Source organism: Crinia signifera, chromosome 19, assembly GCF_055691185.1.
Source record: "Crinia signifera chromosome 19, ASM5569118v1, whole genome shotgun sequence".
Taxonomy (NCBI): Eukaryota; Metazoa; Chordata; class Amphibia; order Anura; family Myobatrachidae; genus Crinia; species Crinia signifera.
The window spans coordinates 57,466,692-57,490,168 of NC_139226.1; the positions used below are offsets into that span (position 1 = coordinate 57,466,692).

The following is a 23,477-nucleotide window of genomic DNA, read 5'->3' on the forward strand; positions in this document are numbered from 1 at the left end:
TAATGAAAAGGCTTGGCTGGTCGCTTTATAATGAAAAAATGGGTCGCTCGATTATACACAACAGTCCTCCTGACCTATCTGTACTAAATTCTCAATAGATAAATGCTATTCGATACCATGAGGATGTATTGTTCTATACGGATGCAGATTGTACTTTTAGTACATTATTATGATCTGATGTGATTTGTGAGACAATTAAGATTTACCATCCACTGTTTTCTTTTGTCCCCTACCCTCCCTCCCTTCCTTCTGTATTCCCCCCCCCCCCCCCCCCCAGTTACCCTCTGAAAAAATTCACAATAAAAATTGAATGTAAAAAAAAAAATATATATCTTTACTCCACCAGATGTAGGAATCAGGGGTGCACAAGTGTTCAGGCAAATCAACTGTATTGGGATCTCCTATGAGTGCTGGATGACAGCCCGACAGTCTGGATCCCGACGGTATACCGACATCGAAATCCCGACAGTCGGGATCCTAACTGATAGGGGCTATTCTCCATTATGGGTGTCCAAGACCCCCATAGAGGAAGAATAGAACCTGTGGCAAGCGTAGTGAGCCACTGAGCCCGCAGCGTGGCAGGCACAATGTGCCCGCAAGGAGCTCCTTTGCGATCGCCCCACTGTCGGACTACCGGCGGTCGGCATTCAGATGTCGGTATACTGAAGATTGGAATCCTGATTGTTGGCTGTCATACCACACCCTTTACATATTATTAGAGAATTGGAGCATTCCACCCCCCACCCCAGACACAATCCCTTCTTTTTGAATTCTTTTTTTTTGGGGGGGGGGGGGTTGGGGGGGATTCCCAGTGCTCTGGCATCTATTCAGTATCATTGGTTGCTCTGCAGAGGTGGTCACTGCCTCCCTCTCCCAACTGTCCAACACCCGAGGACTGCATTGTCCAGTCAATGCCTAGCAGCCAATCAGGAGTCGCTAGGCAGCCAATAGCGCTATTCGGGAGGAGGAGCCGCACGATGTAAACAAACTCATCGTGCTGCTTCTCCTCAGTCCGTGGGTTTTGCCTGTGTCCTCTGGTTGTTTTTTTGCCAAGTCCCTGGATGCTACATGGACAGAAGAGGACTTAATCTACACCGGAGGACCCTTGTAAGTATAATTTCCTTCCACAGGTACCCCTTGGATTTCTTCAGGACCAGCTGATTGATGAATGTAGACCTACCTACGGGGTCAAGATAGGTAAGTATATGTATGAAAGGGCTCCGTGTGTAATAAAGTTTTATTTTTCAGATGTGTGTCAGTGTTTTAATTTAATTTAACTATTGGTTCTGCTGTAGAAATAAGAGTCCCAGCAAGCCCATTAATGGGCCGCATGCATGGACTTGTGGTTCTCCAAGTCCCAGTATGCGGACCAGGCTTGCAGGGACTAATAGTTCCACAGCAGAACCCAATGGTGTTTTTCTAATTTTACACATTTATCAGCCCGGTACCCATAGCCCAGGGCCACCGGGGACAGCCCCAGGCATTGAGGGACTGGTCAGGGGTTAATGCTTTGGCCGCGGGACCTTATATAATAAGTGTCCCCCCGGCTGTGGCATTACCCTGCTGGCTGGTTGGCCCTGGTGCTGGTTCTTAAAATACGGGGGACCCCTACTCAGAGGCGTAACTAGAACTTCATGGGTCCCATAGCAAAATACTGAAAGCCCCCCCCCCCCCAGCGAGGGAGAGCGAAGGGGATAGAGACATAAAAAACATAAATGGAATACTGTAATAATTGTAAAATGAACAAAAAATGCTACAAGCACTTATTGTCTCAATAATCCCCTTCTGCCACTGTGGGGATGAAATATCAGGTGTGAAGGCAGGGAGGTGGGGGTGAAACAGGATTTGGAGTTTTGCCATAATACCAGGACAGCAGCAGCATGGACGGGACTCCAGTGCTAAGTGGGACCTGTCTACTGACTGCAGGTGACTGATGGGGCCTCTAATACCCCATTCACACCAGAAATGCAGGGACAAACCCGGGAATTCAGTTCCCGGGACAAGCAGGGACATTCCAGGGTTTGGACCCATTCACACCAGAAATGTCCCTGCATTTTCTGGTGTGAGAAGGGGGCGGGAAGGAGGCCGGCAGGAGGTGGGGAGGAGGCGGGCAGTCGGCGGGCAGGCGGCGGGATGGCGGCGGAGGTGGGGAGAATACTCACCCCGGTTGCTGGTTCTCCGTGCAGGCCAGGGATCCACACAGGCGGCGGCGCAAATGACGTGACAGGCTGCGGATGAAGATGACGCAGCTCTCCGGCGTCCTCACTGCCGCCAGAGAGCTGCGTCATCATCATCCACCGGCTGTCCCGTCATTTGCGCCCTCCGCTTGCGTGGATTCCCGTCCAGACAGCACACCGAGGACACGGCAACCCGGGTAAGTATACCCTGTACCTTTCACACCAGCCAGGTCCCCGGGTTGAACCCGGGAACAACCCTGGTACCTAGCCGGGTTGAAATTTGCCCGGGATTTTGTCCCGGGAACCTTTCACACCAGCGCTAGTACCGGGTTGTTCCCGGACTCAACCCGGGAATTTAGGCTGGTGTGAATGGGGTATAACACTGTGCGATGGAGTCCCATTCATGCTGCTGCGGCCATGGTATTTCTGATCCCTGACACTCTAGTACTCCACAATACTCCGACCTCTCCTGCCCCAGCCTTCCTCTCCTCCCCCGCTCCACTCACCCGTTCAGCTCCTCTTGGTGGCCCGGGTCCTCCTTCCCTGCCTGCTGCCGTTTCATACTTGCAGCACTATCGTTCCTCCCCTCCGTCACCGTGGCACTCTCTCTAAGCGGCAACTGCATAATAGTCGGGCCGGGCCTGGTGGTGTGACAGGGCGCATGGGAAGCAGCGGGCCCCAATACAGCTCGGGCCCCATAGCAGCTGCACCCCCTGCACCCACGGTAGTTACGCCACTGCCCCTACTCGTTATGTCCCCAGTATTTTGGGAACAGGACCATTCCTTGGGCCTGGCGCTGGTTTTAAAAAAATACAGGGAACCCCTACTTGAGTGGTTTTTAAAACCAGGACCGGCTCTTTGAGCCTGGGGCTGGTTATGGCCATGGGGGGGGGCTTGCCATTTTTTTTTTTTACACTGAAGCCTGCATGGATCAGTCAAATACGCCTGGAAAATTAAGTGTATTTAAGTGTAAATAGCGGCCATATTTTCAATACGGCCGCTTAGTAAATGAGGAATCACCTTTCTTTTAAAGGGTGATTCCTATTCGTATTGTGTCGATGGCGTATACATTTGTATTTGTAGATACAAATACGAATGTGCCATGAATACGAATAGACGTATTTTCAGAATAGTAAATCCCGAAAATACGAATACTGTATGTATGAAATAGGTGTATTTTTGGATACGAATAAGCCTATTTTATAAGTTTTTTGTAAGTAAATTTCCCCCTACATATGCCATTCAATAAACAACAAAAGACCCTATGAATACTAGTTATCTGTCAGAATCCCTACTGTGTGTCCTGTCAGATTCATAATATAAATTCACCACACTTCACAGACTGACCACATTTTCACTGTCTGAGCCTCCACTGAGCCCTAAGCACTTATGTTACTGCCTAATTTTACAGGCATAATCAGTTACTGAAATCTAAACGGCTATTTAACCGAATTGATTTTTAAAGTGGAAAGCCGTTTTTTAGAAAATTGTTGATTTCATGCATTTTTACAGTGTGGTCAGTCTAGTTGGCAATTGCTGCAAAATCTAGCAGTCTTTGTAGGGAAAAACAAAACAGCACAAATGATTTCATTCTAAAATTAGTCTCAGCTAAATTTATGTAGGTGTTAAATAATAATGTAAAACATATCCAGCTGGGCATGCAATTAGGGTAGCCAATCCCAGGATCGGTGGAATCCCAGGATTTGTCCCCAAAATTGCCAGGATTTTGGGATTAGACTGCGCCCACTCAGACGCTGCCTGGCTTATCCCGACCCCGGCTGTGCGGCTCGGCGCAGCGTGACATGGTCAGCGATGACTCTGAGCAGGCCGCACAGCCTGCCCCCTGCCGCCTCTCTCTCTTCCACACCGATCGCCCACCTGGCTCCCGGGCCTCACCAAAAGGCCTGCCTGGCTACCAGCCGCACCCGCCCATGTAAGTAAATATGCAGGGCGGCCAGATCTTTTTTTTATTAGGGAATTCAATCCTGCTAATCTCAGGTTGAGCATTTTTCAATCCAGAATCCCGGGATTAAAAAAATGCCTCAGGATTGGCTTCCCTCCATGCAATGCTGCACATCAAACACTACAAGGTAAATCAATTTGTTCCTAGTGGATGGTAGGGCATGAAATACCACCTGTCGGCACATAAGGGCTCAAAAAACAGTAAATTAAAACCCATGTCGACCTAATGACCCTGTTGACCTAACCCATGTTGACCTAATGTCTTGTCGACCTTACTGCATGTCGACCTAGTGGTGTCGACCTAATGCTTGTCAACCTACTTGGTGGTAACCGTATCCCGATGCTGCAATATTGTGGAAAATTAGAAAAATGATACACCTGCTGGCTGTATAAATATAAAAAGACTTAAAAATGTGGAACATAAGCAGCAATCCCAGGAGAATAAAAGGATATGCAGCTTCTTCAGGAGGCAGAACTATGGCATCTACAGTATATATATATCTATGCAAGCGAGTACATTTTTAAAGTAACCCAATGTTCTATTCAATGTTCTGAATGAAAGACAAATATTATTATCTGGATAAAGAAAATCTAGAAAACATCAAATGACATTTAAAAAGATGTTATATGTTCTGTGATTCTCACACTATTTGCACGATTTGTTTGAACTATGACTGCAACAGACAGAAGATCACCACACGGACCAAACATCTGAAGCGACGTGGAAACGTACAATAGCGTAATGCGTAGTGCGTGTCGGACAGAAGCATTTCCATTGATAAACGTGGATTCTACACACATTCCCATGATTCGCGGAATGCGATAAAGACTTATGTGATATAACTTCCTCAGCGTCAATAAAATGAATAGCGCCGAACCCGCATGAATGGAGTTCAGAGCTTTCCTGACACAGAAGCAGCTTCACAGAGATTAGAACAGCCAATGACTTAAAGCAAATCGTTTTGCATAACTTTGAAGGTCACTCGAGCAACAAAAGGTGTTAATGGAAACAAGTAACCCGGGCATGAAGGGGGAGGCCATGGGAGCGCCAGGCACTAACTGTCCGTGCACCTCACACAATCCTATTCTAGCATGTTGGGGAGAACTCAGCATGTTGCCGGGGCAACAATATGGGGAATGCGATTTAAATGAAGAAAAGCAGGGAGCTGGCAGAGATGTCAAGGAAGTAACAGAACAGGCACTGAGGGCTGGCTAATTCTATGTGCAGGGCCCACACTATATTTCACATCCAAGCAGTTATGTGAGAGAGGAGACAGTTAACAGGAATCTCTGTCTCTCCGCAGGAAAGCAGGACTTCCTGTTTAATCAGCTTGGTCATGAATCCCTGATCTTGAAGGCCCCTAGACAGTACACTTTCCATGCATACAGGAGCCAAGCACAAGGCACTTTTTGGAAGTGAGGTTGAATAAATGAATAAATAAATCGATAACTCACCAAGCTCCTTAGACCCTTGGCTAATGCTAGCAAGTTCTCCAAGTTTCACCAGGGCATCAAAATAGCCTTTTGCTGCTACAGTGACACCTGTAAGACAAAGTAAGTATCAATTTCAAAACGGTCTTTAAAAACTTTCCAGCCAAGGAATTTCAACTTTTATTACACTCTATTTATGACATGGGATCCTGAGCATTGAATCACCAGCAATTGGTTCCTCACATTTACACCCTTAATTAACATACCCTCCAACATTTTAGTCATAAAAATCGGTACAGGGGGCGTGGCCACATATGTAGGGGGCGTGGTCATTGGTAGAGGGAGTGTGGTCACTGTCCAGTCCCAGCAGTGGCTCCTACACGGAGTGAAAACAGCACCCACCCAGGCCAGTGAAGATGAACCCGGGTGTGCAGACGCATGACCCCTGGCCCAGGTAGCAGATAAACGCAGGGCACATATCGCGCTCTCTTCCTCACCTCACAGCTCCACCTCGAGTCCCATGCGCTGTACGTACACAACAATCCCTGAGTGCATGGGCAGGTCCCCCAGTGCGGCCGTGTGACGTCATTACACGGCGCACGCTGGCGTCTACCCGCAAGGCACCTTTGGGAATGGGTGCAGGACATGCCAGGGACAGATTTTCTTAGTAGGTGAAAGGGACTAAGGACTTGCAGAGTGGCTGCCTGTCACAGCTACTATGAAAAGAAGGAAGAGCCACCTGATGCATCAAAAATCGGTACAATCGGTACAGTGTATTTTAGCCGGTACAGACCGTTAAAAAACGGTACTGTACCGGCTAAATCGGTACAGTTGGAGGGTATGAATTACTTATGTTATAAAACTTTACCAATGTCATCATTATCCTTTTTTTTATGTCAGGACTGTCCCACAGAAGGGCCCTTGGGTCAGATGTTGCCCATCAAGGCTTCTTTCTGGCCCCGGCTATTCATAAAAAGAAGAATTCTCATTGCTGCACACGTGGAAACTAACATATATCACAAAACTGTTCAAGCAACTAATATAATTCAGTCACACCAGTCTCTACTCCAATGGCTTTCCCCTATATCGTGCCTCCCAGCTTCACTGATTATGGCACTACAGACCAGGGGCCAAATGTAATGGGGGGCCAAATGTAATAAGGTGAGAGTTTCAGAAAAGTGAGAGATTTTGGGAGAGTTTTCCATTTTTTTTAAAGCAGCAACCAGTTACATTGCAAAATCAACATGGTTTTGCCGTGTAAATGATTGCCCCTTTAAAAAATATTTCAAATATGTGTGCCGTCTCGTGAGCCAATCAGAGCTTGCAGTCCAACAGCAAATCGTTAACTGTCGCTGCCAGTCCGCAAGCTCTGATAGGCTGGCGGGTGTCAGCGGCGATGAGCGGCTATATGGTGCACCCACAGAACAGATGCACTTAGTAACCTAGTTATGGCCATGATAAAGAATCAGGAGAGGAGAAATGCAGCAAAATGCATAAAAAACAAAAATAGTTTTCTAATACCCCTTTAACATCGCACCTAAGTACTGGGTACAAGCCGGTTACTTGCCGATTTGACAAGGCAATTAGTGCTGTGTGAAAAGGGTATTAGAAACTATAGCAACATGGCAATCTGAACTGTTGCCGTGTTGCTGTGCAGTGTGAACGGGTTAAACGGGTCGAAGGACCCGTTTCCGATTCACACTATGGAGGAGGCAGCGCTTGGAGTGGCACCAGTTCTAAGCGCTGCCTCCTCCCCTGCCCTGCCGCTCCGCCGCGCCCACACGTGATGTCAGTGAACCGGCAATATTGCTGGTGCGCTGTTGCGGTCTGAACAGACCGCACATGCAGGGTCGCACCGGGACTGAACCGTTTACAAGTCCCGGTGCGACTCTGCATTTGAGGTCTGAAAGCCATATAACAGATCAAAATAAATAGAATCATAACATCTATTCATTATTATTACATAGAATATTGACATTACAATATATGTAATATCTGATTAAGGTGAATATAACTGGGTTGCATTTACATGTAAATCTGCTATTTGCATAGCTGTCAACTGTCCTCAATTTATAATAATTATAATAATAATAATAATAATAATAATAATGATATTTATATAGCACTTTTCTCCCAATAGGACTCAAAGTGCTTTACCATTGTCTTTACAGCTCAAAATACAAAACAAGCTTAACAGTAGATGTCAGCATAATACTTGAGTAAGTAGGTTAGTTTTTAGTCTATTTTTAAAGGATTTTACAGTGGGGGCTTCTCGCACTGCGCAAGGAAGAGAGTTCCAAAGAGTTGGAGCAACAAAGTTGAAAGCTCGACCCCCAGATGAATGCAGGGAAATTCTGGGTACTGTTAGTAGTCCTTCTTAAACGGATCGTAGTAATCGAGTAGGACAGTAAGGAATCAGCAGCTGCTGCAGGTACCTTGGGACTTGGGCATGTAGGGCCTTGAAAATGAGTAAGCCAATCTTGAAAACAATTCGCCATTTTACAGGTAGCCAGTGAAGGGAGTAGAGAATTGGAGTTATGTGGCAGGAGCAGGGCTGGTACGTTAATAGTCTGGTGGCTGCATTTTGTACCAGCTGCAAGCGGTGCAATTGTTTTGATGGGAGACCCAGGTAAAGAGCATGGCAGTAGTCTAGGCTTGATGATATAAATGCATGAATGACATTAGGCAGGTCTTTCCATAAATAGCCCAAAATTACCAAGTGTGCAAACGTTCTAATTTTTTGCATGCTAGAGGGAATACTTATTTTCTGTCCTTAATAATACCACAAACTGTATTTATTGAAAAAAAAAAGTTATGCGTGAAAAGTACATAATAATCAAATTCATCAAACATGGCATGATGGGGATTACATGAGATTTGTTAAGATGCACAAGATCAGTGTGCTTCCATTCCAGATTCAGTACCATAGATGCACACAGGAGGGTCTAACACAATGGCCTATTATCATGCGAGAGCGATTATCAGCAGATTGCACAAGTGCCATTAGGTGCCATGGAAATGCTGCTGCAATCTCACTTGCAATGAGGAACATGTCATCTTCATGTTTATGGGAGTGGTTGGCTTTTGCAAGCTCTTGCAGATTGAGCAGTGGTTGTTCATCCCGCCAGCGCGCCAGAGCTTTCCGTCTCGGCGCCCCATTCACGAGATTGGGACACGCATGCATGTGAGATGCTTGCCGTATGCCGAGAAAGAATGTTCTGGTGCGCCAGCGGGATGAAGAACCACGGCTCCATCTGTACATGCTAAAACATCCTGCATGTGCCGCTATTGCTGAGTCCAGACTGAGCAGCGATAGACCAATCCTTAGCTCTGATGTTCCAGATTTTTACTCGTAGGCTGTGAATGTGTATGCAAATTTATATGAGTTTGCGATAGCTTGGGTGGGGGGGGGTGTTGCTATGGGCAACCAATCAGAATCTAAGTCTTATCTTCTGGAAGATAATAGGATCTGAATGGTCCCATGTGAAATAGAACTCCCATCTATCCCCTGTACCACTATGCCCCGTGCCCAGAAAGCCAGGTCCCAGCACCTGTGTAATAGATCTGGCAGGTGACAGGACAGGTGCATGAGCACAAGTTGGCGAGTGACTGCGTATGCCCAATACACCAGGATCTATGGACTTCATCGGCTGCAGTCCGTAGAAGAAAGCTAGGGCTATGTAAGAGGCAGGGAATGGCTTCCTTCTGGAAGCATTCTATCTGTTGATCACAGACCAGTCTGGCAGTCCCAGCAGGAGGAAACACCTGGCTGTGAATTCCAATCGGAAGTCACATGCAGCCAAGTGAAGCCAATGCAGTCACAGTCTCCCGCTGAACCACTAGCCATTAGGCGCTTGCGGTCCAGCAGCCATCAGAAGCAGCATTGGTGGCTGCTGGACTGCGAGCGCCGATTGGCTAGCGGTCCAGCGGGTGACATTAATTTAAAATAGCGGCGGACAGCCGAGCACAGCGGGGAGCAGACGAGCTGAGCAGGCGGGGGACCAGGTTGCAGCAGAATTCAGTCCCCCTTGGCAGCGAGCAATTTTAGTCCCCCTTGGCAATGAGCAATTTCAGTCCCCCTTGGCAAAGTGCAATTTCAGTCCCATTTGGCAATGAGCTATTTTAGTCCCCCTTGGCAACGAGCATTTTCAGTCCACCCTTGGCAATCAGCGATTTCACTCCCCCTTGGCAACAAGCAATTTCAATACCCATTGGCAACGAACAATTTCAATCCCCCTTGGCATCGAGCATAAAGCCCCTCGGCATCGAGCATGAAACCCCTTGGCATCGAGCATGAAACCCCTTGGCATCGAGCATGAAGTTCCTAGCAATGAGCATGTAGGTAAGTGGCACTTATGTATAAACTGTGTACTGTGCATTATGGTTTGTTTTATAGTATGTGATGGGCATTATGATTTGTTATATAGTATGTAATGGGCATCATGTGTGGCCTTATGTGTAATTGGCATTTTGGCATGTGGCCTTATGTGTAATGGGTATTACAAAGTTTGCTAAAATGTGCAATGGGCATTACGGTGTGTGGTATAATGTTAAGCCCTACCTACTACAAATCGGGGGGAGGGGGTGCAAAACATGCCCTTTTTCCGGGCGCTGTGGCACTTAGCTACACCACTGCTCGTTAGACCTCACCAGGAAACTGGAGTGCAATTCTGGGCCCCACATTACAAAAAGGACATTTTGGAACTGGAAAAAGTCCATAGTAGAGTAACCAAGCTAATTAAAGGATTGTAGTTATTATTATTATTATATTTTTATTTATAAGGTGCCACAAGTGTTTCGCAGCGCCGTACAAAGGAACAGTACAGGAAGACAAAACAGTATTACATTGAATAAATAACAAAAATAGAGTACAAATAAAGAGCGCCACAGTTCAATACACATTACAGCTTAAATATAAGTAGTGAGGACTCAACCAACATACAACTAGAGGCTTGAGGCTTGTAGTGCTTAAGTACGAAGAAAGACTAGTCAAATTAGGAATGTTTATGCTAGAAAAGAGATGTTTAAGGGGAGACATGCTTAACATGTACAAATATATCAGGGGGCAATATTCTGAACTACCAAGCAACCTCTTTACTCTAAGGTCGGAAACTAGGATAAGGAGGCATACGTTCAGACTAGAGGAGAGAAGAGAAGTCAAGGCGATAAAGATATGGAACACTCTTCCAGAAAAGGTTGGAGGCGGCAGAAACATTGGGCCCTATTCACTGCGGCCAACAAGAGGGCTAAACGGCGAAGATCACAGAAAACAAGCGACCCTTGTCGTTTAACCCCCGTGCCGGCCGCTCAACCTATTCAACGTTCCACTCAGATTCCCCCAAATGGCAAGGATCGCGGCTAATGCAGGGAGCCTGCTGCATATAGCCACGATCCTCGTTGTTTTGGCAGCCGCACACGCTGTTTCCACCTCGCTGTAAAAAAAAAAAAGGGTGGAAACGGCATGTGCAGGGGGTCAGTTGAATACTGACCTGCGAGCTGTGATGGCGAGCAGTCAGCATTGCTCTCTGTCACAGCTCGCAAAACGGTATTGAATACTGCCCACTGTACACATATAAAATAAGGTTGGACAAACATATACTAGAACAAAACATTCAGGGTCTACAACTAATAACTATTCAGCCATAGTAAGAACAGATGGTAATACTAAAATAGGGATATTGAACCTAGTCAATACAACCTGTATAAGGTTGAACTTGTTGAATGTAAGTCGTTTTTCAACCTCAACTACTATGTAACTATATATAACTATATAGAAAAAAAAAACATTCATTCCATAAAGTGACAGTTTGGTTTGCAAGATATATCCTAGGATTCACTTTGTAGTTCAGTGTATTGTGTTTGAAATCTGCCAAGGTGCTTGTACATGTCTGTGACAAGTAAACACACAATAAACTAAGTGTTTTTAGAACAAATCTGAATTTTCAGATGTTAGAAATAATAAAATATTAGGGTTGGGACTAACACTGTTCAGAAAAGACAAATGACACAACAAGGTTTGGCAGTATACGCATTGAATAGAGTATTTCCATACTTAGAATATCAGCAAGGGACCTGCGTACAGTGTTCCATTCCATGCCTGCACCTGACCTCCGTTAGTAACTAGGCATCCCTGCTTTCCCATTGTTTCTCAGAGTAACTTGTAGCCATTTGAATGCTTAAGATCTCACTTAAGCTTTGCATATAAATACTGTACATAGATGCTCCCAAGAAGCGAGCCACGCTGTGCACAACAACTGAAGGGCCACTATAAGCAAAGCGTAAAGGTCACAGCAAAAGTCAAATCTCCAACCACATTGAAGCTTTTATTAAGTAAATATTAAATTTGCTGAAATACTACTATGTTTCACCGCATTTATGGCTAAAATTATTTAATCATAATAGTAAATTGGCAGCACGGATGTGTAATGGTTAGCATTACTGCCTCACAGCACTGAGGTCATGGGTTCGATTCCCACATGGCCCTGTGTGGAGTTTGTATAGTCCCCCCCGTTTCCTCCCACAATCCAAAAATATACTGGTAGGTTAATTGGCTCCCAACAATAACCTTAGAATGTCTGTGTGCGTGTACAGGGAATATAGACCGTAAGCTCCTCTGGGGCAGGGACTGATGTCAATGGTCATATATTCTCTGTACAGTGCTGCGGAATATGTGTGCACTATATAATTAACTGGTAATAAATAGGTAGAGTGCTTTAGAGTCCATCTAACTAACACAGTTGAAGAAAACTGGATCTTACCAATAAGGGACGTATTGTATGATATTCCTTCATTGTATATACACATTTCTGCCTTGATGATTGTGTATTGTTCATATTTGGTTTGTTTTAAAGTTGTTCAAAAATGTGGTCACATTTTAAGAATATTTTGCTTTTCTCAGGCAGCAGTGTGCCATTTTGGTCTATAATCCCCATAATTTCTCTATATTGGTCTAATATTACCCTTCTGGAAGGTCAATAATCTTGAACCATAGAGTTAAACCTCATTATTGTACTAGTGCTGGTGGTAGCCAACCCTAGTCCTCGAGAGCTACCAACAGTGCATGTTTTGCAGGTCTCCTCACAGAATCACAAGTGAGCTAATTAGCTCCACCTGTGTATCTTTTAAAATGTGTCAGTGATTAATGAGTGCAGCTGTGCAGCAGCTAGGTTGTCTGGAAAATGTGAACTGTTGGTAGCTTTTGAGGGCTAGGGTTGGCTACCACTGTACTAGTGCAACTACGTACCAAAGAGTACCCTCATTTCACACAAACCTTCATGGTTCTGTTACGCTGTAAATGGCGTCAATGTGTTCTACAAACTCATACAATTTAACAGTGTGTGGCACAACAAAAAGGATCTTGTGGTGTGCCAAGGCGATTCTGTGCTTCGTAAATGGGGCCTGAGGATCATCTAAATGTCTAGTGTCTGTTTGTGTGTCTCCAAAACACTGCCATCTGTTGGCAACGAGTCAAACTACATCTCTTTCTCTCTCACACATGCACAAACACAGAGGCAATCACAAGGTAGCAGACTAGTTTTCAAAGCATTTGCTTCAAGCGGGCTTACTTGTGGATAATGTGTACTGAAATCAAGAGTAGTTGTCATGCAATGTGGAGTGTTAAGCTGGTTACATATTATAAGACGTGGACCCAGCCCAACATTGGCAGTAGCAGGACCTGGCAGTAGAGCCAGCATCGGCAAGAGCATACACACCAGCCGATGCGACATGATGCCAAGGCAGTCAGCTGTGGTAATTAGGGCATTGCCCAAAGAGTCCTAAATATGCTCAGGGCAGCTCCACAGGCTGCAGGGTGCCTGCCCAGAGTAGTTGTGCAGTAGCTCTTCTGGGCACAGCCACATGCAGATACCCTGTGCAATGGCACCGCCTGCACACCCTATATTACCACCTACGATTCATGTAGCTTTGGATTTTTCTGAGCCCCGATTGTACATGATAAATGCTACCTAATAGCTGATTGGATGCTAGGGGCCACTTCTACACTTGTCAACTTATCTACCATATAGAAGGTTTAACACATTGCTCCTTATGTGAAATAAACATTGCTGACGTGTCTAGACATCGTGATTAATAAATATGAAAGTCACATTTTCCATACAAATTTAATGCTAAGATTTCTTATTTTCCCTCTAAGAAAAATATCCCATAGGAATCTTCTTTCCAGCAAATGGAATGTGAATGTGATGTGAATGGATACCTTACTGTCCAATTTGCTTCCAGTCATACTTGCAAACTCCCAAATTGTTTGGTAATCTCTGCACCCCTGGAAGATCAGGCTCATCTCTCACATCCCATGACTTCCTAGTGAAGCAGGCAGGATGCTGCGATACTGAAATACTGTTATGACACTAATGCTGTGTACCCGTGTGTACACACCATAAGAGAATCCCAAGCAAGAGGTTACCAGGACAGGCCACAATCCCAACCCTGACTCTGTTAATCCCTCCAGAGACTAAGCCGGTCTATTCAGAAAGGTAGTGAGGTAGGAAATAGGGATACAGTTGCAACAATGCATGAAGGTGTTAAACATATATACAATACTTTAAAGCTCGGCTCATGAATGCAACAATGCCTGAAGATATTAATAGTAAGAAACAACTGTCCATGCAGTGTTGATGACAAAATGTATGCAAGAGAGACAATATATATCCTTTTGGGGATTTTGCTATGTACCCTTGAATGAAGATCAACTTTTATATTCTGTACCAACATCCAAAGAAACAAATAAATAGGCCCGTTGGATGAACAAAGTCTTTGCTTACTTCACTGAAAATTGTGGACTTTCTTACCTGAATTTTATGGTTTAAATTATATACTATAGGCGCCATACCACTATTGGGTTGCGTATTTTTCTGTTGATTCCCTGGCCCTCTGGGAATCTAGTGGTTGGGCTGCCATATTGTGAACTTTTAGTCTATTCTTAAATATCACTTTAAATTGAGCTTGTGGTGGAATATTGGAAAAGATATAAGCTTCAGGCTCCGATGCGATGCACATGGGACCGCGCATCACATCGGACTTGATGTCAAACACATACGATTTTGACACTTTTTATCCAATTTCTCCCCAAGATCAGATGAGCAATGATCAAATTGCTGTTTATGAGTGGATCAGGGCAATGTTGGTCTGGGGCATGATGGGCCCATCAGAGGAATTCAGTGGTAGGGGCCCATGCCTAGGAGTGTGGCCAGCCAACACAGAGGTTTGGCTAACCATTAGAGAGTGTGTATGGTCTGGACCCCTTTGTAAATTAATTTCATGCATGGTAATTTACTAGATTAAAGCACTGTAGATAATTCACAATATTCCTGTGTAATATTATGTAATATGTCTTATATATAGTGTATGAACAGTCTTAAACCTGATCCTTAGAGGAGGGGGTGGGTCCTTCACCTGTGTGGCCCATTGTGAGGTTTCCCCTCCTCTGAGCCAGTCCGACACTGAGCAGGGGTGGGGCTTATTTTGTCCTGATTTCGCATGTCTAAATGTTGGGAGGTAAGTATAACTAAAACCTGAACATAAAGTGCGTAGGAATATTTGCTAGAAAGTTAATATAGGTTCACTTGCTTGAATTAGTATTATGACTACCAGAGTTTAACTGTCTTTAACAAACTTTCCAAACACAATAAATTACAGATTACAGTATTCATGTATAATCCCAAATACATGCTGTTAGGCTGGAAATGATAAAAGGCATGAGATATGACTAATAACAGAGACAAACACAGTGCTATTTGTCTATTGTAAACTACCTGGCAATAATCCAGCACTTTCTGACCTGCAGATTCATCATCACATTACACGTTACATTATACAGTCATAGCTGGCTAGCTTATCTGCAATACATTTATACCATCACAGGATAAGATTTGTGCATACAACCTTCCTCCCCATTACTTGTTCTCACGCTTACACTTACTTATTAATCCTAGAAAAAAATATAGCTCCTCTCAATCTATCAACGCAATCTATCAATGCTATCTATCAATGGTATCTATCAATGCAATCTATCAATGCAATAACAAATTACTGGGTTTTTTTTTGTAACGTTGATTTCTTTCTATAATCTCTTTGATCCCTAGTAGTAGTAGTAGTAGTAGTAGTCGTTTATTTATAAGGCGCCACAAAGTGTCCGCAGCGCCGTACATAGCAAACAAAAAAAAAAAAATTACAAGGTAACGTACAGGGTGTGTAGAAAGATACAGTATAAATAGGGGTATAGCTGGTAGAACTAAAATCAGCATCAGTTCAGAAGTAGGTGTCAAAATAGTCAAGGAGACCGAAGATGAAGTAGAGTAAGGGAAGAACAGGACAGGAGCACAGGTGAGGTAATGAGGTAGGGTGAGTACGTGAGGAAGGAGGGCCCTGCTCATAAGAGTTAACATACTAAAAATAGGTGGGTGGACGAACGAAATACAATAGGATAAGTAGGAACGGAGGGGAACGGAGGCAGGATAGGAGGATCAAAAGAGGTTAGGAGGAGGGATAGGCTAGTCGAAAAAAGTGGGTTTTGAGGGAGCGCTTGAAGGAGGTAAGGGAATCAGATAGCCTGATGGGTGGCGGGAGGTTGTTCCAGTGCAGGGGGGCAGCGCGAGAGAAATCTTGGACACGGGAGTGGGAGGAGGTGATTAGGTGAGAGGTCAGTCGGCGGTCAGCGATGGAGCGAAGAGGACGGGAGGAGTGTGGATAGAGATCAGTGAAGAGAGGTAGGGAGCTGTGGAGGAGGAGAGAGCCTTGTAGGTGGTGGTGAGGAGTTTAAAGAGAACTCGGAAAGGAATGGGGAGCCAGTGAAGAGATAAACAGAGGGGGGAGGCGGAGGTAGAGCGGCGGGAGAGGAAGATGAGCCTAGCAGCAGCGTTAAGAATGGATTGGAGAGGTGCGAGGCGGGTGAGAGGTAGCCCAGAGAGAAGGATGTTGCAGTAGTCAAGGCGGGAGATGACAAGAGAGTGAATGAGAATTTTGGTCGCGTCAGTGGAGAGGAATGGTCTGATGCGTGATATGTTGCGTAGGTGAAAGCGGCAAGACTGTGAGAGAGCACGAATGTGGGGGGTGAAAGAGAGGGAGGAGTCAATGATGACACCGAGGCAGCGCGTTTGGTCGGTGGACGTGATCTCGGTTTCACCAATGCTGATGGAGATAGTGGGAGAAAAGGGGATGTTCGGGGGATGGAAGATTAGAAGTTCAGTTTTAGCCATGTTTAGTTTCAGGAAGCGTTGGGTCATCCAGGCTGAGATGGCCGTGAGGCATTCGGAGACCTTGGACAGAAGTGATGGGGATAAGTCGGGGGAGGAGAGATAGATTAGGGTATCATCAGCATAAAGGTGGTAATGAAAACCATAGGAGCTGATGAGGGTGCCCAGAGAGGTGGTGTAGAGGGAGAAGAGGAGAGGGCCAAGGACTGACCCTTGGGGAACACCGACTGGCTGGGGGGTAGTAGGAGAGGAGGAGCTCGGAGTGGAGACGGAGAAGGAGCGATCGGAGAGGTATGAGGTGAACCAGGAGAAGACTGTGCCAGTGATGCCAAAGGAGCGGAGGATGTTGAGCAGGAGAGGGTGGTCAACAGTGTCAAAGGCAGCCGACAGATCAAGCTGGATGAGGATAGAGAAGAGGCCTTTGGATTTAGCCGATAGTAGATCGTTAGTGACTTTGGTCAGGGCAGTTTCAGTGGAATGTAAAGGGCGGAACCCGGATTGGAGGGGGTCTAGAATGGAGTTAGCAGTAAGGTGGCTTAGGAGACGATTATAGGTCAGACGTTCTAGGAGTTTGGAGGCAAAAGGGAGGAGGGAGATGGGCCTGTAGTTGGATGGAGAGTTGGGGTCCAGATTTGTTGTTTTGAGAATTGGGGAGACAAGAGCGTGTTTGAAGGAGGAAGGGAAGATCCCAGAGGATAGGGAAAGATTAAAGAGGTGAGCCAGGTGAGAGCAGACTGATGGACTGAGACGACGGATAATATTGGAGGGGATAGGATCAAGCGGGCAGGTGGAGGGAGAAGCGGATTGAAGGATAGAGTGGACTTCAGCAGCAGTGGTGGGGTAAAATGAGGACAGGGGTTGGAAGGAGGGGAGTGGAGATGTAGGAGGGGAGGAGGGAGAGGGTGAGGTCATGGCAGCAGTGATGGCAGTCCTGAGAGAGGAGATTTTGGTTGAAAAGTAGGTAGCAAAATCAGCGGCTACGATGGAGGACGGAAGAGCTGGAGGAGGGGGGGAGAGCAAGGAGTTGAAGGTGGCGAAGAGCCTGCGGGGATTGGATGATTGGGAAAGGATGAGGGACTTAAAGTAGGATTCCTTGGCCAGAGCAAGGGCAGAGCTGAAGGAGGAAAGAATGAATTTGAAATGGAGATAATCCGCAAGGGAGCGTGATTTCTTCCAGAAGCGCTCAGCAGTGCGAGAGCACTTTTTAAGGAATCGGGTGATAGGTGTTCTCTAAAGGGTACATGTACTAAGATGGGAGTTCTATTGAAGATGAGATGTTGCCCGTAGCAACCACTCAGATTCCACATCTTAGCCCCTAAATGTGCATATGTATCTAGGTTTTACATTTTACATAATAATTTTCAGCTACATTTTGATGGCCAGCAAATGCATCTAGGTATACCAGGAGCAGTACTACAGACATTCAAGGACTGCAATCCCATCTATATATGTTTACTGACCTTAGTTATTATGACTTTCTTTTTTATGTACATTGATGAAATAAATGATAACTTATAGTCATGGGAATACCAATACAGTAGTTATTACAAGTGAGATGTTCAGGAGGACATGGCATTGCAATATGTCATCATTTACCCCAATCCTCTACCATGCAATACAGAGAATCATGGCTGACTTCATACATTGTGGATCATAGAAAGCCCATGTCCACCCATTTCACCATGGTGGTCCAGGGGCTACATAATGTGTATCATTTGTTAATGCCCCTTCCACAGTACTTCATTCAGATTTTCATGTTGTTGTAACTCAAGAGAACTCATCAAAATTGTGAATCTCAGTCATTCTTGGAGAGTAGTCTAAGACATGGCCTCTGTAATTGTGTTTGAATCTATTAGCCAGCCTAGGAACCAGGCAAAATGTACTGCAAATCCACAGTTTATGTTATCCGTCAATTAGCAGACCACACACCAAGCCCCCCCCCCCCCTTAACACACCATTTACCTCTGTATATAGACTAATATATATCATTCTATCTCTATCAGGACCTGGGTAAAAGTCCTGTGTAAAGGGACACGGGTTAACCCCTTTTACACTGCCGTTGATGCTGTCCAGGAGGGGAAAACCCGGGTTTTTGCGGTCGTGTAGAAGGGTATAACTCTCTGCCACTAACCTGCCAATTAGCTTCCTTCATCACTGATAATCCCCACAAGTACTCAGAGGGGAACTAGTCATACATCTCTTTCCATGTAAGTATTTCTGTATTAGCATGGGGCCAATGTGCACTTAATCAGAGAGGAATGGATCTGTAATCTGTACATCAATTTGCCCCCTCACATCAGGACAATACTCCTACTAATGCTGCGTTCTCATTGCCGCCCCTGCATCATGTTGACCTTCCTGCATATCAACCTAGACTCATGTTGACCTAATGACTGTCGACCATCATGCTGGTGACCCAATGACCGTATCCAAGTTAGGGTGGACAGGGAAATACGATATGTATGGTTAAAAGGCCACCATGTGATACAGCAGCCACACCATGTGATACAGCAGCCACACCATGTGATACAGCAGCCACTGAGATGCAAATACTAGACGTAATATCTGTATGGAATAAAATCATCTCACTCAGATACACTCGGCCTGATTCAGAGATTCACGCTAATGCATTCACAGCCCAGTCAGATGAGTATCTCCCTCTTGCGGACATCCTTTTCTGTGGTGTTTATCAAAATGTGGTATTTATAAAAAGATATGTTCAATATATCACTTTAAACTTAGCCTCTATAAATCTTTGCTTCATCCGTCTCCACAAATGTTGGAGCCCAAGCGTTTTCTCAGTACACTTATGGTGTTGTTAAAATAATTTTGGATATTTATAAGTTCCCTTTAGCCAAATACCTCATAATTCTCTAAGCTTCTAAGATCTGAAACACCAACAATGGAATTCATACAATGCCTGCCACGTTTCATCAGAAGTTATCTTGTTCCCACGTCACATAAATCATACCTCCCAACAGTCGTCCCGTTCTTTGAGGATGTTCCAGCATCCTGCCCGGGGGCTGGCAGCCTCCCGCAACGGGGTGGGGGGGGGGGCACATGCCTCGTGGGAGCACCTGGGTGAAGGCCAGCCCCCTTACTGCTAGGCCAAGCCCCCAAAAATGTTCATGCAGGACCCCACAGCAAGCAGCTTTGGTGAGATTTTCACTCACTGGGGCATTTGCATTGTGATTGGCAGCCAGGTGGCGTTCTGGGGTGGACATCCGGCGTTTCATGGGTGTGCCTCCAATTTGGAGAAAACTGTGCAGCAGGTAAGTAAGTCCTGGGCTACTAACTATTCTGCTGCAAACAGAAGAGGAGTCATTCGATGGTGAGCAATCATTCGATGGTGAGCAATCATTCGATGGTGAGCAACCATCTAATGATTTCTCCTCTGCGCGGGGGCTTGTGAGCAGATGTGTGAGCGTACACCGGATGGTGGGGGAGGGGCCATGCGTTTGCCGGGGCAGCATTAGAGGCGGGGACATACAAAAAAAACTTATGCAACGGGAAAGTGAGTGGACCTTTAAACTTGATGGACTCACACCGGATGGATTAAATGAGTACATCAATTATCAGGTCTTTGTCTGAGGAATAGAAAAAACTTTAATTAGAAATACATTCATAACAAAGGTTTTTAGAACAAATATTGATACATCTATGGGTACAGTCTAATTCACACTTTCACACAAGATTTTCATTTTTTATTCTTTTCACTTTTTAATTTGCAGTGTCACATACAGTGTGATTTACACTCCCTTCACTAAGGAACAAAAATATCATGACCTAATAGTTTCACGCTACAGGTCTAATATAATAACACCACTAAATTATAAGGATTAAGTCAACACAACATAAACTATTAGTTTATGCTCACTATCACGGAAAAGCTAAAAACTAGGAGCACTAGCACTTCTTAATAAGCACTTTATCAGCATAGTAAGGCAATCTTTATCCTATATAACCCCTATTTTCACAAATCAAGGTACAGGAGCGTAGCACCCCCTTATCTCACGAGTATATGATTAGATTTACTCAATATATGTTATAAGATAAATATTCCTTGGCCAGACCTCAAGATTGTCCACAACAGTAAAATCTAAGTGAACTAAAATATCCCACTCATAAGTATCCTGTCCTATCCAACAGCAGCAGACGAATAGACTATACCCACAGAAGCTAAAATAAACTAATGCAGACAAATACCTTTAGACTGAGAATCCCCTTTGATAAAATTCAACACACGCAGATCAGAAATCCATCACGAAAATGTTGTATAATATCACCATGACAACAGGAGAGTTGTATAGGTATCTGATGGGAACCAGCCGAATGAGGATTGTGGGTAATGTAGTTTACCAATGGCAAAGGAGGCGGACATATAACAGCGTGATTTTAGCTATAAACATACATACAAAATAAATGCCCAGTCAGGTAACTACCTATATTGGACCAATGAGGATAGCGAGTATGAAAGATAACCCATACTTTTTGTCTTGTATACATACGGCATATATATGAGCAATGAATTGTGGGATATGTAGTCTTATAGGAAGCGATCGCGGCATTAGCATAACTCCCCCTGTCAGCATGAGAAGATCTGTGCGTCACCCCGTCGCAAACGCGGAGGGGATTGACCGCAGGAACCTATCAGGGGACGGGGACTGATGGGGGAGTACCTATCCATAGGCAACTACCAATGAAATACCCGCATAGACGGGCTGAGCATTCAGAGCGATATCAGCTGCTTGCAATTGCCGCTCAACATAACAGGTACATAAAGCACACATTTGGATGCAGTAACATACTGGTGAACAAGCCTACTTGGCGAAACGCGCGTACAGCAGGGTGGGAGGACGGCCACGGAGAGGACCTAAATGCTATTTGAGCACTAATAAGAACTCACAACAAAAGGATAAGTAAACGCTGTGGTTTGGGACCTGGTGTCCAAATATGTGCATTTACAAATTTGTTTGCTTAAACTAACTATAAGGATCGTGGTCAAATACAAACCGATGCATATCCTTTATATACTATATAATTGTGGGTACTGGTAATTTGCAGTGTGCGCATTCCATTGAAAGGATCAGTGGGAATTTTAAAGTGACACAGATTGTTCTAACATCTCTTGATTGGATAAGCCATAATTGGATGGTGTATTTCGGGTACCTTTAGTTCTATGTATGACTAACCCATAAAATTCAGGTCAGAGCCACATACAGGGAATGTGGTGACCATAAAATCCACTTGTTTATGAACATAGATATTCAATGCCTTGAGGATACTTAGATTGACATATACTGCCTAGAGACCTGCAGATTGGATAGACCTTAAATTGAATGGTGTGTATTGAGCATCTGTAGCCTCCTGCAGGATCAATTCAATCTTGTATCTGAGTAACTATTAAGGATAGGAAACTGTGATCATAGATAGACAATCCCTGTGAGGGTACTTATATATTCTTTTGAAGTGAGAGTAATTATAGCGGGTTGTTTTTTCCTATCAGCCAGTATTGCAAGAGATACTCCCATTATTTGTGCCATCACGGGTTTTGAAAAACCATCATAGTGTGATAATTATCATAGGCACAACATGTGATATATATTACAAAGTATAATTATCTACACTTTAGAAGCAATTTACATAGAGCTGAAAAAACCTGCAACATCCTATTTAAGCCACTTCCATCTTCTCACTACTCTTGCTAAGGGACTCTCATTGCGGCCAGCCAGAGAGTGACCCCCTGCGCTGGTATACCATCAGGGGTGATCCAGGAGCTGAACCCCAAAAGCAGATCCCAGTTTCCCTTTCTTCAGCTGCCCCCAATTAGTGGCCCCTTGATCTGTGCAGTGCTTAACCCGTTCACTGCCTTATTGGCACACGGGCGAACACTGGACAGTTGGGACCCTAGGGGTGCACACCTATTTTTCCCAATCATTGACAAATACAGATAAATACGCACACTGCATAACCAAGCGCATGGGCGCTAATTGAATGAGGTTCCTTTCTTAGTGGCCGTCACCACCATATAAGAACATTATCGCCTTTTAATTATCACTTGTTATTTAATATTTTTTCACGAACACAAAAAAATTTTTTGCTAAATGGGACAATATCCCAGTGAGCAATAAGGGTACTGCACTATCACGAAGCATTAAAAAAACCCCAAAAATTCAGCAAAATAGATCAACTGTCCAGGGAGTTCTAAGGAACCCCATGAATGGACAATTTGACTACAATAAGCTGAAACATTCACCATATTTTTATTTATATTTATATTTACATATATGTGTTGACTGCAACTATTATACTGTTATGAAAGACACGTATTAAATTAATCCCACCTGCATTAAAAAGAAAAGAAATAAACATATCTATTTTCCCCTTTTCACTGCCACAATTTCTTCTCCATTAGCCCATTTTACTCCCAAAAATCCTCACTGTAGGGTGTGCTGTATTATCCCCCAAATATTATAAAATTATATCTAGAATTCTAGTATTAAAAGTTAGTGCCCCCACAAAAAGAGTTATCTTTTTTCTTCTACAAACATAGGACCCCACAGCAAGCAGCTTTGGTGAGATTTTCACTCACTGGGGCATTTGCATTGTGATTGGCAGCCAGGTGGCGTTCTGGGGTGGACATCCGGCGTTTCATGGGTGTGCCTCCAATTTGGAGAAAACTGTGCAGCAGGTAAGT

The 23,477-nt window shown here is 44.6% G+C and overlaps 1 protein-coding gene across 2 annotated transcripts in view; it reads right to left on the reverse strand.

The window, feature by feature from the left end:
- The window catches only part of LOC146042570 (BAR/IMD domain-containing adapter protein 2-like), a 168,756-nt gene that overhangs the window by 81,167 nt on the left and 64,112 nt on the right, over positions 1-23,477 (reverse strand). For both annotated transcript variants that reach the window (XM_083162625.1, XM_083162624.1), the window contains exon 4: positions 5,595-5,681. In XM_083162625.1, coding sequence (XP_083018751.1) covers positions 5,595-5,681 — 87 coding nt within the window. The remainder of the gene's footprint in view (positions 1-5,594; positions 5,682-23,477) is intronic.